This window comes from Gavia stellata, chromosome 1, assembly GCF_030936135.1.
Source record: "Gavia stellata isolate bGavSte3 chromosome 1, bGavSte3.hap2, whole genome shotgun sequence".
Classification (NCBI taxonomy): domain Eukaryota; kingdom Metazoa; phylum Chordata; class Aves; order Gaviiformes; family Gaviidae; genus Gavia; species Gavia stellata.
In genome coordinates this window covers 87,645,474-87,659,698 of record NC_082594.1, presented here as the reverse complement: position 1 = coordinate 87,659,698, position 14,225 = coordinate 87,645,474, and the positions used below count along the sequence as shown (strand labels likewise).

At 39.8% G+C, this 14,225-nt stretch overlaps 1 protein-coding gene across 1 annotated transcript in view; it reads right to left on the bottom strand.

Moving 5' to 3' along the window:
- Positions 1 to 1,814: 1,814 nt before the first annotated feature.
- PHEX (phosphate regulating endopeptidase X-linked) overlaps positions 1,815 to 14,225 on the bottom strand; it is a 109,568-nt gene continuing 97,157 nt past the window's right edge. Inside the window, exons 17-22 of the mRNA XM_059815667.1 lie at positions 13,820 to 13,887; positions 11,835 to 11,965; positions 8,740 to 8,805; positions 8,526 to 8,630; positions 6,634 to 6,710; positions 1,815 to 2,999 (exon numbers count right to left, since the gene is read on the bottom strand). Of these exons, the coding sequence (XP_059671650.1) occupies positions 2,897 to 2,999; positions 6,634 to 6,710; positions 8,526 to 8,630; positions 8,740 to 8,805; positions 11,835 to 11,965; positions 13,820 to 13,887 (550 nt within the window). The 3' untranslated portion in view covers positions 1,815 to 2,896. The remainder of the gene's footprint in view (positions 3,000 to 6,633; positions 6,711 to 8,525; positions 8,631 to 8,739; positions 8,806 to 11,834; positions 11,966 to 13,819; positions 13,888 to 14,225) is intronic.

Genomic DNA, 14,225 nt, shown 5'->3' with positions numbered 1-14,225 from the left:
TCTGCTTTGCTTTCCAACTGATACCTAAATAGCTGACTCTGACGTGAACTGTAAATTGCATCATCAGCTGTTTGGTTTGAGGTAAAAAGCAGGCAGGTGAGGCAGGCTGGGATCCTCGCGTGGGCATATGCAAGACCTAAGCCCAAGGCACTGAAAACCTGCATCAACAGCAAGGATTCCCCAAACTTGGATACTACCGATGAAAATGCCAGTCAGCAGCAAGGACTTCTGTCCTTCCTGGCAGCATGTAGGCCCCTCTCAACTGCTAAAATCAGGGTGCAAAATTTGGCCATGTCCCCTCTTCCTCCCTCCTAGTGCATTGCCTCCAAACCCTCCAGCTCCCCGCTATCCCCCCAGCTCAGGACCCAGCCCCCTGCCTGATGTAGGAGGTGGGTGCTCGCCCTAGCAAGGATGAGACAGTTTTACAGTGGTTCCTGTGCTTTTGGGAATATGTATACCACAGTTTAAAAATCCTTGGTATTAAACACAAAAGACCTGAGCCTAGCAAGGAGCAGCAAGAGTGACACTTAAGGCAGTGAACATAAGGTGTTTTAGGAGAAATCGCTACCCAGTACAGAGAAACAACCCCATAAACCACAAAATGACAGAATCTGTCCCAGTGGAAAATAGCCATGAGAGAGGAACTCTTGCAAATGCATCTCTGACCTAAGAGATAAAATTAGAAAACTCAAAGCTGACTGTTGTGAAACCGGCTTTGCATAGTCCAGTAAGTTAGAAAGTTCAGATAAGTGTTTGAGTTGTTGCTCTGACTTTTCTGAGGACAACGACCGTATTGGTGCTATCTTTAATGGGGCCAGGGTGTCACCCCTGAACTTTGTGCTGTTGATCCAAAGCAGCCCACATCAAGTCGTGTCGGTGCTCATATGAGCACAGGAATGAATTCAGTATAGTACTCAATTTGCTAAGGAACTTTCCCATTAGTAGGCAAACAGTATCACTTTGCTGAAGATCCATACCTGCTTGTTTGAGGAAAGTCTCTACGAAAACACTGCCATCTAAACAGTTTATGTGAAAAATACCTCTAGGAAAAAAAATTAGGAGCGGCAACTCAAATTACAAACTGTAATCCATGGAACTGGAACAAGAGCTGGCTTGAAGCAGGCAAAAATGCTTTTGCTCTTAAGAAAACTTTGGCTTTTTCAGGGAAAAACTGAAAAAAGAAAGTCCTGGTCCCAAAACATAATATTTTGTTTCTAAGAAATGGCAACAGCGCCTCGAGTTCAGGAGTCACAGCTTCCTTCTGGCTGGAAGGTAGCTTGAGGGCCTATCTCCTTCCATAAATTACATTTCCATGGTGTGTCCCTTCTTTGTAAAGAAACATAGGAAACTAACCCCATTTGCAAAAACTCAGCTTCAGTTGAACCTTCCTCCACCTTGACAGTTGGAAAATATTTGACCAATCCTTGTAAAAAAAGTTTATCTTACTAACATTTCTATAATGATAAAATAAAATTTAAGCAAATAGAAGAATTTTTATATTTTTGTATATATATTAAAAAAGTATATCTATACAGAGACATATATAGATTTGCAATAATTAAATCAGTCTAAAGAAACTCTCTCTCCATTTGAAACAATTCCAGCATGTAAAAATGAATTAATGCACAAGGTATAAATAAATACCAGTTAAATATGTATCTTTCTTTTGGGGAAGAAAGAGCTGTTTTGTTTTTTCCCTCCCTTAGTCATAGTTATGTATTAAAGTTTTTCTGCTGCAATAGAATATGTTTTTTATGAATATTGTTAGAAATGAAATGAAAAACTCAATTGGCCTCTGTGTATACTGTATTTAAAAGTCCTCTACTCCTGAATTTCTCTTTTTATCCAGAAAAGTCAAATGCTGCTGGTACTCTGTTTTTCAGTGACATACTCTTATTTCCTTAAAATCACAAGTCACCCTGGCCTGTCCAGAACATGAGGACAAACCTGCGCACTACGTACATTCCTCTGTAAGACACAAAGAAATCCCTAAATTAAAACTGGTATAGCATTTCAGGCTTAAAAATAAATGTAGGTGAAACTACCTTCAGCACATGATAAAAATCACCCCTTGGGGAAAAAAACTGCCCACACTGTAAACAGGAATAAGTGCTGTAATATTTCTGAGTATCATGGTGCTGGGAATTCCCTCTGCAAGCCTCCAATTTTCACCATACATTGATTTTTATCATAAGCTGTTCTAAAATTAGAAAAGGCCAGGATCTGACAAGTATCCTTTCTGTTTAGTCCTAGCAGATGCAAACCATGAGGTGCTTTCTCAGCTTGAAACTGTTCCAAAACCTGAGGCACTAATCTGACATATTAAACCGAATTTATATAAAGTCTTGTGTCTTTACATCATGCAACATCATTTATGGCATGCTGGGCAGTGACAATTTAAGTTACGAAAATGCAGTATCCCACAGCAGATCAGAGCTGGCTTTATAGCCGGTCTCATGAATTTCTTCATCCAGAAAGAATAAATTTTGTGTGGGAGCATTCTGCATAGCACCCCTGCAGAGCAATAGATTAAAACTGGATTTTAGCATTTACCTCTTGCTTAACTATAAATCAGGAATTAGAATTGATAATGGCAGTTATCCTTCAACAGCAATGCAACTGCAGATGAACAGGAGTAGCTTTATGGATAAAAGAACTTCCTTTTTTTTAATTATTATTAAAGAAAACCTGTCCTCTACTCCTATTTCAAAAGTTTCTGGGCTCTGGATAAAGAGTGATTAGGTCCATGCAGGTTATCAGCATGGATAAGGAAGAGGCATTTGAAGTAACAGCTCTCCAGACTGCAGAATGATATTCTGAAACTAGCAGTGGGCTTGAGCTCAGGTTGCAGCAGTTCACATTGCAGACCTCTTGACAGAAGACCTGGAAGGGACATCTACCACAGCCGGCAAGAATCTGCCCCTCGGTTCATCGTTGTATTTGTTGGGCAATTGAAAGCTTTACGGAACTCTTCAAAGTTGCTCATGGCACCGATAACTCTGCAAAGAGAAAAGAAAAGTGATTGGCATGCAGACTGTCTTCTGTTAAACACTAGATGCCTATAAGTGTTCCAGTGTGTTCACTTCAGGTCGAATTTTCAGGCTTCCCGTGTCATTTTTCCACAAATAAAACCAAAAAGTTCAGGAGAAGCACTCCCGTTTAAAGTTAATGGGAAGACAGTCTTGCTTCATTCAGTGCTTTGAGAAGCATCTTACTTTGGTAGAAACTCAACTGAAAACAATTGCATTTTGTGGATACTATGCCATTTAGAACATTTTTGTAATCTGACCCTTGGCAGCAAAGGTGGGAGATCAGCGGCAGCCTTGCACGGTGGAATCCTTCTTCCAGCACCTGCCAAACCGCTGCAGTCCAGCAGGCAGGAGCATGTAGGCACATGGTTGTGCTGGAAGTGATTTGATTTGGCCCGTGCCAGCCAGGTTATTGTAACAACACCCTCTGCCTACCCACACACACACACATACAGAAGCCTGAAGACTTTGCAGCCTGAAGCTGTGGGGTGGGCAGATCCTCTCAGCGGCCAGCTCAGCCTTACATCTGTGAGCATCTCAACTCCTCTGATATTTAGGGAATACATTTTCTGAGACTTCTGCCCTGACCAGCTCCCAAGCTCTCTTGCTTTCACCACAGATGGTGTGATACTGAAAGAGCAGCACATTCCTGCCTCACACAAGCGAGACAATGTGTCTGCATCCCAGACTGGCACCTTCAGACACAGGGGAAGAGCTCGCTCTTTGTATGCAGCCATCCTTGGCTCCTGCTTTCATGTCTGTATTATTTCATGCTGTCAGAAATTATTATTTTACCATTGCTAGATTGGGATTGTGTTGTTTGCTGATTTTTCCTGCACTTTTAAGCATCTTGGAATTTACTAACCTGAAATTTGCAATGGTATTAAAGTAAACAACATCCTGAGTTACAAGCAGAAAAGTATCTACTGGGATACTAATTGTATGCCTTTCCACCCCCTAGTTATGCAGTGGGAAGGCATTTTTCTCTATTGCAGACAATCAGCTTCTCAGCATAGCTCAGCATGGTAGAAAACATTCTTATTATGTTGATTAGACTTTCTGTGGGTAAGAAAATTTGCAGTCAGCTGGTGCAAAAATGTCTAAAGGTCAGTTTTGTAGGGATAATTACAAAATTATGTTAGGCTTCAAATAAGATATATAGCTTTACCATAAAAACATTGCAAACATATTTAGGAACTGGAACACCATGAGCTGGTCACGCAGAAATGCTGCTGAAGTTGGTGGGAGTTCTGCCTGTCATGTTGGGGATTTCACTTTTAAACCAGCATTCAAAAATAGTGAAGAAACATGCTAACACTGAAAATCTGCCAATTAAAAACAAAAAAACCCCAGAATCTAGCCAGCAAAAGATCTTTATGTGTCCATGCACCTGAATTTTCTACCCATGGTTCGATATTGCCACACATTAACTACGGGATCAGAGTGGGCTGTCTGGATTTCATCCCATTGAACTATAGTAGAGACGCCTTGGCCTAAACAGGTCACCCTGGGCTTCCTTGACAGTCAACAGAAAGATGGACTTGCAGAGTGTAAGTAATCCAAATTTATTACTTACAGAAGGATGAGATACATATATACACACACACTTTCAAAATGCCTATTCTTTTTTGACTGTGAAGAGAACCTGGAGTGACTAGCTCAGATGAGCATACCTATGCTCAAGATTGCTCATTTCTATCATCTTTTATAGATGATAGAAACTTTTAGTAATTACTTTCAATAATTACTTAAAAAGGGCAGTTTGAGCTTTTTGGATAGCAAGAGCTGTCAATGTCAAAAATAGCTGTATTGCTGTTATAATGGTCTTGGGACATACATGAAGCAAAGCTGGGGGAAATAGATAATATAATTTGTTAGCCCAGTTGATATGATATGCAAGAGACAAGCACCACAGTTTCTCTTCAGGTCTGAAACAGGAGCCTGTTCTGAGTATCTCACACAAAAACTAAGAAAAATTTTTGTCATATTTTCTAGACTCCAAATTCATCTAGTCTTCTCTGGAATTTTCTTCCATAACCTGATTCTTTCATGAGTTTTCCTCATGAATGTTCTATCCCCAGGTTTCCCTGTGTATTTTGTGATTTGCACCATCTCATGGGAATGTAGTTATGTAATGATTCAGAATATATATATATATATGTGTAAATAAATCTGAGGACTCTAAAAGGCAAGAGATGGTTGTTTTACCAAAAACCTGACAAGGGTAGGAATTATAAAAAATAGCCCTCTTTAGGCTGCAGATCAGCCCGATACTCCTGTCCTCATTGTCATGGTGTATTTTCAATTGTTAAAAGGCATGCAGATATACATAGTGCACTAGTTTTACCCTAGCTAGCTGGTGTAACAGGTATTGCAAAGGTACAGTAGCACAGGTTTCAATGCAGAGTATAGAAGTCTATCAAGACCAAGCATACACATCTGCAATGCTAGCTTATATTAAATCTGTGTCATCGTGTTTCCAGTTCCATTATTTCTTAACCTATTCTGGTTATAAGTAGCCCAAAGTGTGGTTGCATGCTGTGTTTATATCTTCAGCTTTCGCATGGCTGGGTCGAGGGAATATATCAGAGTACCTATGAAGCCACCTCACAACTCCCCTGTGAAGGCAGTGTTGCTGTTTTTACTTTACCAAGAGAGAACTGAGGCAAAGGGGGCTTATCACCTAAATTTAGCTGTGGAGAAGGTGGGATCCCAGCTCCCTCTTTAGTCAACATAAAGCAGTAGGAATCTCCAGAGGGCAACTAATCCTATGTATTGGAGAGACCTCCATTATGAATCAGCTTGTGCAGTTAACATCCCTCCCCCAAATACAGAGGTAATGTAGCACTTGACTGAGGACAAACACACAATTCTTAGTGAAGTAAATATAACTGACATGAATCCCAACAGAAAAAATTTGCTCTTGGTCACATAAACTCTGTGGAAAAGCAGAGAAATAAACTCTGGCTTCCTAATTCTTATGAAGTCTTTAAACCTTCCTCCTTTTCCAGCCTTTCCTTCTTGAGGTTCAGGGGTGTCTGTGGTTAGGAGAGCCTGTGGGAGGCCTTTTGGGCAAGGACACAGACACGCTGTTATGGCTGGCCTATGACAGCTCATTCAAGTAAAGTGTCTCTTGAAGGGCAGCTAAGAGTTCGATCTTGAACTGAACTTACAGGGCATGTTTTGCTTTGCATTATCAATACAATTCAAGGTACTCACTTTAAAGCTTTTAATGAACTCATGCAGGTTAAATCAAGGACCCTCCTAATATCCACTATTTTCTAAAGTAGAATTGCATAGAAAAAAAATGGATAGATTAGACATTTTAGATGCTCAGTCCATGTTTATAGAACATCACAGGGATCAGAGTATGTTCTGGTTCAGCTGTTTTTGAAGGCAAATGCAAGCCCCTCATTCTTACGGAAAAGCATTTGCAATAGTGAAAGATAAACTAGTAAAAACAGTTCCGTTTCAATCTAAGACAAGAGCACAGTCCAAATTTGTGTTTGCTCTTAACCCCCTCTTAACATGCTAAATTTCTGCACTTGTGCGCTGCAGTGATTGATTCTGTATGTATACGGAGTAAATATATTATTTGCACTACCTGAACTGAGGAGGACTGTGAGCTCCAACATATATTTGCTCTCTCGCAGATTCTGGTCTAAAGGAGTTGCATCTTACCTAAAAAAAGATAAAAAGCAGAAGTAGGCATGTTATCTGGGATGATTTTGGAAGTAAAGTAGAATTAATATCACTGTTCTTAAGATGCCTATGACTTACGGAATGCACAAAATGGAAAGACACCACAAAATTCTATTTTGTTTCACTTTTGCTAACTTGCAGTTTTCTGTTGGTATATCCTCTTGTTTTTCAAATCCCTTAATGGAGCGAGTCTCCACCCACTGTTCTTTTCCACCCACTCATTCCATCATTTAATCCTAGTCACTTTACTAGTTCTTTTTTTGAGGTTGTCTGTAATGGTAGCTTGCTTTTCAGTTTGTGCTGCAGCATCTGACACCTTAATAATTATCAAGCATACTTCTTGGTCTCAAAGCTACATAATGTGTATAAAAGGTACATGTAATGATGCTTATCATCTCTAGAATTGTAGCTATATTACCTGACACATTTGTTCCATGTTGGAATGTCAGTTTCTTTTGCAATTACACGTTTTTCAAATTTGTATCAGTGGTCCCCAATTCATTATTCCAAATACAATACTTGACCCAATTGTAACTGACCACAAAACAGGGTAGAGAGAATATTTGCACTACTGAATAATCCCTCTTATGCTGTATCCATTGCATGAAAAATCTCATTTAAGCAGCCCCTACCTTACCTAAGCCCCTGTGTTGAACATTTCCTATTAACAAAATCCTTTAAGCCAGACTGCCCATAGGGTATGTGGACTTCAGTGCAATTTTGTCTGTCTGAAGACAGCCCTGGCAGTTTGAATGAGTCTGTTGAGTGTCTTGAGCTCTGTGGAAATAGGCTGAGCTCAAGGGTACCTCGCATACACTGGTCTCACTGTGCAAGTGCCTCCCCTCAGAGGGTCAACTGGACGTATGATTCCTGCAGCAGTCCTGTAAGACCCCCAGATTTTCCCTATGGCTTTGAAGTTTTCCTGGAGAAAAACTGACACAGTGTGAAACTCAGCTCAGCATAAACAACTAAAGCAGAGTCTTTTCATTGGTCAATATTGTCAAACTTAAGTGGCCATAAACCCATACACTGCCACACTGACTCTCGGCAGAGAAGTGATTTTCAGCCAGGGTTGGTTAAAAAACAACACTGGTTGCACTGGGTCCTGTTTCTGCAGTTTAGATGATTCATTCCTTCAAGTGGTGGGCAAAGTTTTACAGCCCAACTTTTACTCCTCATATAGAGAATTTGTCCCAACTCTCTTAACCAAATAAATAATTCCTCATTCTCTCCCTTGTTCTACATGTTTTTCTAAACAACACACATCCCCTGTCAGAGTTTTACTACAGCATATTTAGTGTACAGCAAACAAAGATGGGGAAAAATAAACTAGAAGATTTTCTTCACTGCTGCTTAGTTTCCCTGAGCAACATGCTCAGTAACGAATGGTGGTGGTCCATTTGCAACAGGACTCTGTGGTGGAAGCAGTCAGAAACTGCTGCATATAGCAAGCACCAGAAAACTGTGAAGCTGAAATGAAGATAGGCTAAGGAGTCAGTATGTGCCAAGAAGACTCTTGCAGCGGGGAGAAGTAGCAAGAGGAAAGAAAGCTGCCATGACAGTACTGTGCAAAACTGAGAATAATTTCAGCAGTTCTGGCACCATGGATAGATAGATGAGGACAGAGAAAGAAAGAGAAAAGAAATAATAGTCCTGGGAGAAGAAGTCTCTGCTTATGCCCTGAAAAGTCTGGGTTTGGCTGGTGTAGATTGTTGAAACAAAGCAGTCTCATCTCTGCACTGTACATTGTGCAGGTTAATAGATGGGGACTCAAAACACATTTGTACTACTCACATGGGCATAACTCAGAAAGAAAAGCTGATTGTGTGTGAACTCAAGGCCGGGCAGTAAAGGCTCTTCTTCTCCTCCCCTCTTTTCTGCAATCCATCTCCTGTATGCCTAATAAGAAAGAGATACTGAGTGCCTTTCAGCAACTTGGAGCCTAACCAGAGCTTTTTTTTTTTTTTTTTTAATAATACTGTGTTTCAGATATTTTTCATCTACTTACCCTGAAAGCCTCTCGCAAACCTCCATTATCTGCAATGTTTTCTGCCAAAGTCCTCTTGCCTTTCACCTGGTAGAATGAAAGAACATCAGTCATTTGACCCGTTTCTGAACTTCCTTCTTCATCATTTTCAAGAAAAAGGGAAAAAATAAAACAAGGCGAGAACGACCTCAGCCAATTTCAACCATCATATTTCTGGTTAAGAAAACTGGGTTTCAATGTGAAAACTGTCAGTAAACAATTCTCTGTGATGAGTTATCCTGGCTGTAGTCCTAGATGTCTGTAGCACAAAATGTAGTAGATAAAATGGACTCAAGAATCCAGTCCCTGATCTTTGATCTGGGCATCAATAATTTTCCCCTGAAGACTGTTTTTCTTTGGTTACATGTGAGATGCAGTAGCCCCTTTCTTAAACTTTTGTCTAAAAGGTTATATTTGTTTCTCTACATAACTCTTTATATACTACTGGGATGCTAAAATAAGTTTTAAGTCATAACCTAAAACAGCGTAATTAAAAATAACTGTCAGAGACAGAATTGAAATTGATAGTATATTCAGTGCTCTAAAAATATCTGCGAAGGAGATGCATGCTGCTTTTCCCCAGTATTGATTCCAAGAGCAAGAGCAATAACAACAAGAATATATTGCGAGAAGCACCGCTATCTAAACTTACTGAAAAAGCCAGTCTCCTGGTATTACCAAGTACAATATCATTATGAAGAAATCCTCATTTCTGCAAGTGCAGCATTATCTCTGATCACCCAGCTTACTAGGGTCTTAGTGTTACCAAACTGTACTTGTAATTAAGTAGTTTTACTCTCTGCTATGCCTCGAATGAGCAAGGTAATTAAACACAGTTCTGAGCAGAGCTCTGAAGGTCAATGCTGTCCTGCAAACCCTCCGATGACAGGCTCTCCCATGCCGCAGGGAGGAGTATAGAAGGGTTGGTATTGGGACCCAGCTTAGTTTCAGGATGGTAAAAGAGGGGAAAATGGGGGAGAAGAGGTAAAAGGACCTAGAGGGTACCCAGGTACGTGTGCACAGCCCCACCATTCAATGCAGACAAGCACCCAGATTGGAACCAAGGCATCTTGCTTGATGCCTTGGGTCCAATGTTACACCCAAGGGTGTAACAAAGGAGAAATGGCAGCAGTAGAGGAAAGCGCACCCCTTTCCTGCTAGCCCTCTCTCCCCTCAGGAGGCTGGAGATGGAGGTGGGAAAGAAGATTTTAGGAGAAAAGATGCTGGGACACCAGGGAACACGCACACACACCAGCTGGCTTTTTGTCTGGTCTACCTACTCATACATTTTTCTTTCAGTGGGCTTGTGAAGTAGACTGATTTAGAGGATAAGATGAGAGTAACCTAGCAGTGGCACTTGGGCCATAGGTCATTTTAATAAGTGGAAGAAGTCTTTCTGCTGATCTCAGGCAGCTCTGGGTCAGGTATCTGAGACTACTCTTTGCAGACAGTTCGTGACAGGGCTCAGGGACCACGGTAAGCCCTTTGTTTGATCAGATGACTTTATGTGATTACTGCACTCTGAAGCTATTTCTATATCCACTTTTTTCTTTCATTACACTTCTTTTCTGGAGACATTTTTATTGTAAACTGAATGAGAAAGAAGAAGAGTAAATAGGTTTCTTGATCCATGTAAAATATTCATAAAGACGTAAAAAACCTGCAGAATGTACAAATATTAATGTAAATGACAGGCAAAAAAAGCTCTTTGCATCATAGCTCTTCATACAGAGGCTATAAAATATGGCAGAAAATATGAAGATTCTTCTTCTATCATCTGAAAAGTGCTTTAGGTTATCCCACAGAAATAGGAGGGAAAAGCCTTGCAGATGACAAGGCTGTGGGTACCAGGATCTCTCTAGTAAGTCCATCCATGGACTTCAAAGGCAGTAGCTACACTGGAGGAGAAATTCAGATCTATCCCATCTCAAGAGACACGGTAGAAGGTAAAGGGGATGGTCAAGCCAATGGCAGGAGCATGGGAAGGGCTGAGTCACATCCTTGGGGAAGGTTTTAATGACCTTCTTTAAGTGGCATTTTTGTATTAACAGTGTTTGTCCTACAGATATCAGGAATGAGCCTGAGAATTTTTATTTGTAAATTAGCTTATACGAAGTACTTCAAGTCTGAGTTGTTGCACTTCAGATTGGACTACAATATGGCTTTGTTATCTCTGAGGCTAATACAAACAACCTGGGGAAAGTTAAAATTATTGCTAAGCATTCAATGTGACCTCTCTAGTCTCAAAAGGCAAAGACGTAACTGTATTTCTGATTCTAAAATGTAAGTGGAGGTGGTAGAATTGAGTAGGGGTTGGGGTTTGCATTTTATCCTGAAAATTAAGATTAAAATCATGTCCCAGCCAACATTACTGGAATTTTAGCTATTGATTTCTGAAGGTCCGGGATTTATCCTATTTATCATTCTTTTTGGACACATATAATGTGCATGTTTTCAGGGAAGCCCATAGCTCTGATAGACAATGAAACAGAAACCATTCCCTTGCACTTTCTTTCTCAATCCTTTTCTATGAGCTACTGCTATCATACTCCCTTCATTTGAGATACAAATTGGGTCTGCATGCGCACATGGAAGAAATAGCAAGAGTTGAATATGAAATAAAGTAGGGTTTATGCATCCATTTTATAGCTGTAATAAGTAACAGGTGGAATTGCTAAAGGCATCTATAAAACATGCTATTATATTCTTTTTAGAAAGAGTGGCTGCTCAGTTTTCATTATGGACCTCATCGTCAGAAGACATTTAACATGCTCACAGTAATTAGACCAGCCCTGCTAGGTCTAGGCTTCATCCTCTTCCTCTGATTCCGATACAATGTGATGGGGAGAAGCAGTTTAACCCTGTCACCAGGGTGTGGGCACTGGTATTTGACTGGACTAATCAAATCTGACAGACAATTTTTATCACAATTATTCACTTCAAAAAATGATTTGTTGTGAGAAATGAAGTTGGTAGCCTAATATCCCAATATGTTGGGATTAATAAAAAGATAACTTTAAAAAAAGCCCCAAAACTCCTAATGCACCACTGCTTTCAATCACTGGTGGTTTACATACATGTAAGCCAGCTCTCTTCCAGTAGTAATTGCTGTATTGATTAATCATGCATTTTGTTTTCTCCTTAAATTTTTCTTCAGAGTCAGTTGTCCACCAAGGGTCTAAATTTCCATTTTTGTCATATTTCCGACCTTAAAAAAGAAAGAAAGTAAACAAATTGTTTTGTAAGAGAAAACCCCATACTTTTCCAGTTCTGGTGTCTATCATCTCCACAGAAATGAGAGATGAATGTACTCATGCAAGTGTGTGTACAAAATGGATAAGATCAGTGAGCAAAATCTTGACCCCACTCAAGTCAGTGGTGAAAAGCTGGCATTCTATTTATTGTCATAATTTCCACTTTCAGAAAAAAATAGCAATGCCTAATGAGTTCTATAGTACATTTTATAATTACATAGTGTAAGAGCCATATGAGCTTTCTTGTAAGTATAATTGTGAGTATTTTTCATCCTCAGCCCATATGTCTTTGATTCTGCAAACCTGATGATAACTAATTTATTAATTAATTATACACTTGACCAGAAGAAAAATCCATTTCATGGTAACTTCTGAAGTTTCCATATTTTGCCTTGGAGCAAAACCAGAACATTCAAACCCTATTCATGGAAGCAAGGAGAATACGTACATCCCATTCCCCAGGCTGATGGTTACAGCAATGGCTCATGGAAGATTCATCCTCAGGTCCCTGCTCCACCTCATTTGTAGGAGAGTATCTAATCTCCATCATGTCTCCAGCCAGTCAGACACAAGACACTTTAGGACTTTTTTTGAGAGCAGGTTTAGCTGCCCATGTGGGTGCAACCCTGCTCTGTGATTTGATTCTTTGTTATGACTGCAGGAAAGAGAGGTAGAGAGCCACCAGTAGGCATGATACCAAGTACTGAAGATGTTTTCTTTCATCTTTTTAGTTCTCTATTTTTTCCTCTGTGTGTTGTCTTGTTCAAGATGACAGATTCCCTAGAGATGTATTTATTTCTGTATTTGGAAGGTAAGAGCCTGGGCAAGAGGCAGTGGTCTGCTTCAGGAATCAAATCTTAGGTTCCTCTCTGACTGGCTGGAGACATGATGGAGATTAGATACTCGCCTACAAATGAGATGGAAGTTTGTGAAGAAACATTTCTCCATTCTGGAGTCTTTGCTGACACAAAATGTTGCAGAGCAGTGCCAACAGGATACAAGGTTTTCCTTTTATTTTTTAAAAGGTATTCAAAGTAATGCAACATAAGCAACCTAACTTTAGTGAGGCAGTGAGCTGGAAGCCTGCTTTTCCTTAAACGCCCCATATTTTCAGCGGAAAGAGGTTTCTCTAGACAGTGAGTCAGAGCAGGATGTCAGTCAGACACTCAGAATTTCTCCCCGGAGGAGGAGGTTCGTGTTTCCCTCTCTCCCCCGCCCCAACTTCTCTCTCTCAGGAGCCTGGTTTTAAAAAGCACTTTACTGAGATAGCCAAAGTTAGATGGTGGTAATGCCCCACTCCACCCACTTTTTCAGGACAGTTGTTTTCACATTTTCAGACCATTTCTTCTTTCTCTCTCTCTCTCTTTTTTTTTTTAATATTTTGCAATAAGTTTTCTGTTCCACTTTTGTTCCAGTGTTGTATTTTAATACTTGTACATAATTGTCTTTTGAAAAGAGTCAAAACTGAAATAAAGTTTTTTTGGAAGTAATTTTTATCAATCAGAAGTTATCCCTTTGCCCTTACCACTCACCCCAGCCAGGACTTTCTGAATCTGTTGCTGATTTAGTTTCCATTCAAAACAAACAGAAAGCGTCAAACTTGTGGCATTCCTTACCAAACAAAATTTGGTTCAGACAAGCAAGATTGTATGTAAATAAATTTAAAAATACAACTTTATGATTTTTTTCACACAATTCAGCATTGTTAAAAAACAAAATAATAAAAACGCTAAAGCATATACAAGTCAGCTTTCTAATCTGTCAACTCTGTAAAAAAAAAAGTTATCAACATATAGACAAATACTCACCATTGCTGTCAAATCCATGAGTAAACTCGTGGCCAACAATTACTCCTATGGCACCGTAGCTTAATGACCTGTAACACGAAGAAGCAGTTTCCTCAGAAAGTGTCCACACTCATGAATATCAAAGGACAGAAGACCTCAGGAAAGATCATTATTTATTCAAACAGGGGGGGCGGTGGAATGGGACTAAAAATCATACCTGCACAATTTTGACTTAAAGTTGTTGAAAGTCTGAATTTTAAACTCTTACTTGTTTAAAGCAACCTTTAACATAATACTTTAAAAAGCATTGAGATGGTTCACTCTTCTAACTAAATTCCGTATTAGCATCATATGAGCTCCAAAACGTCTCCTTCAGCTGACTGCATTCTGTATATTTCAACTGAGAACAGGACAAAGTTATAGGTGA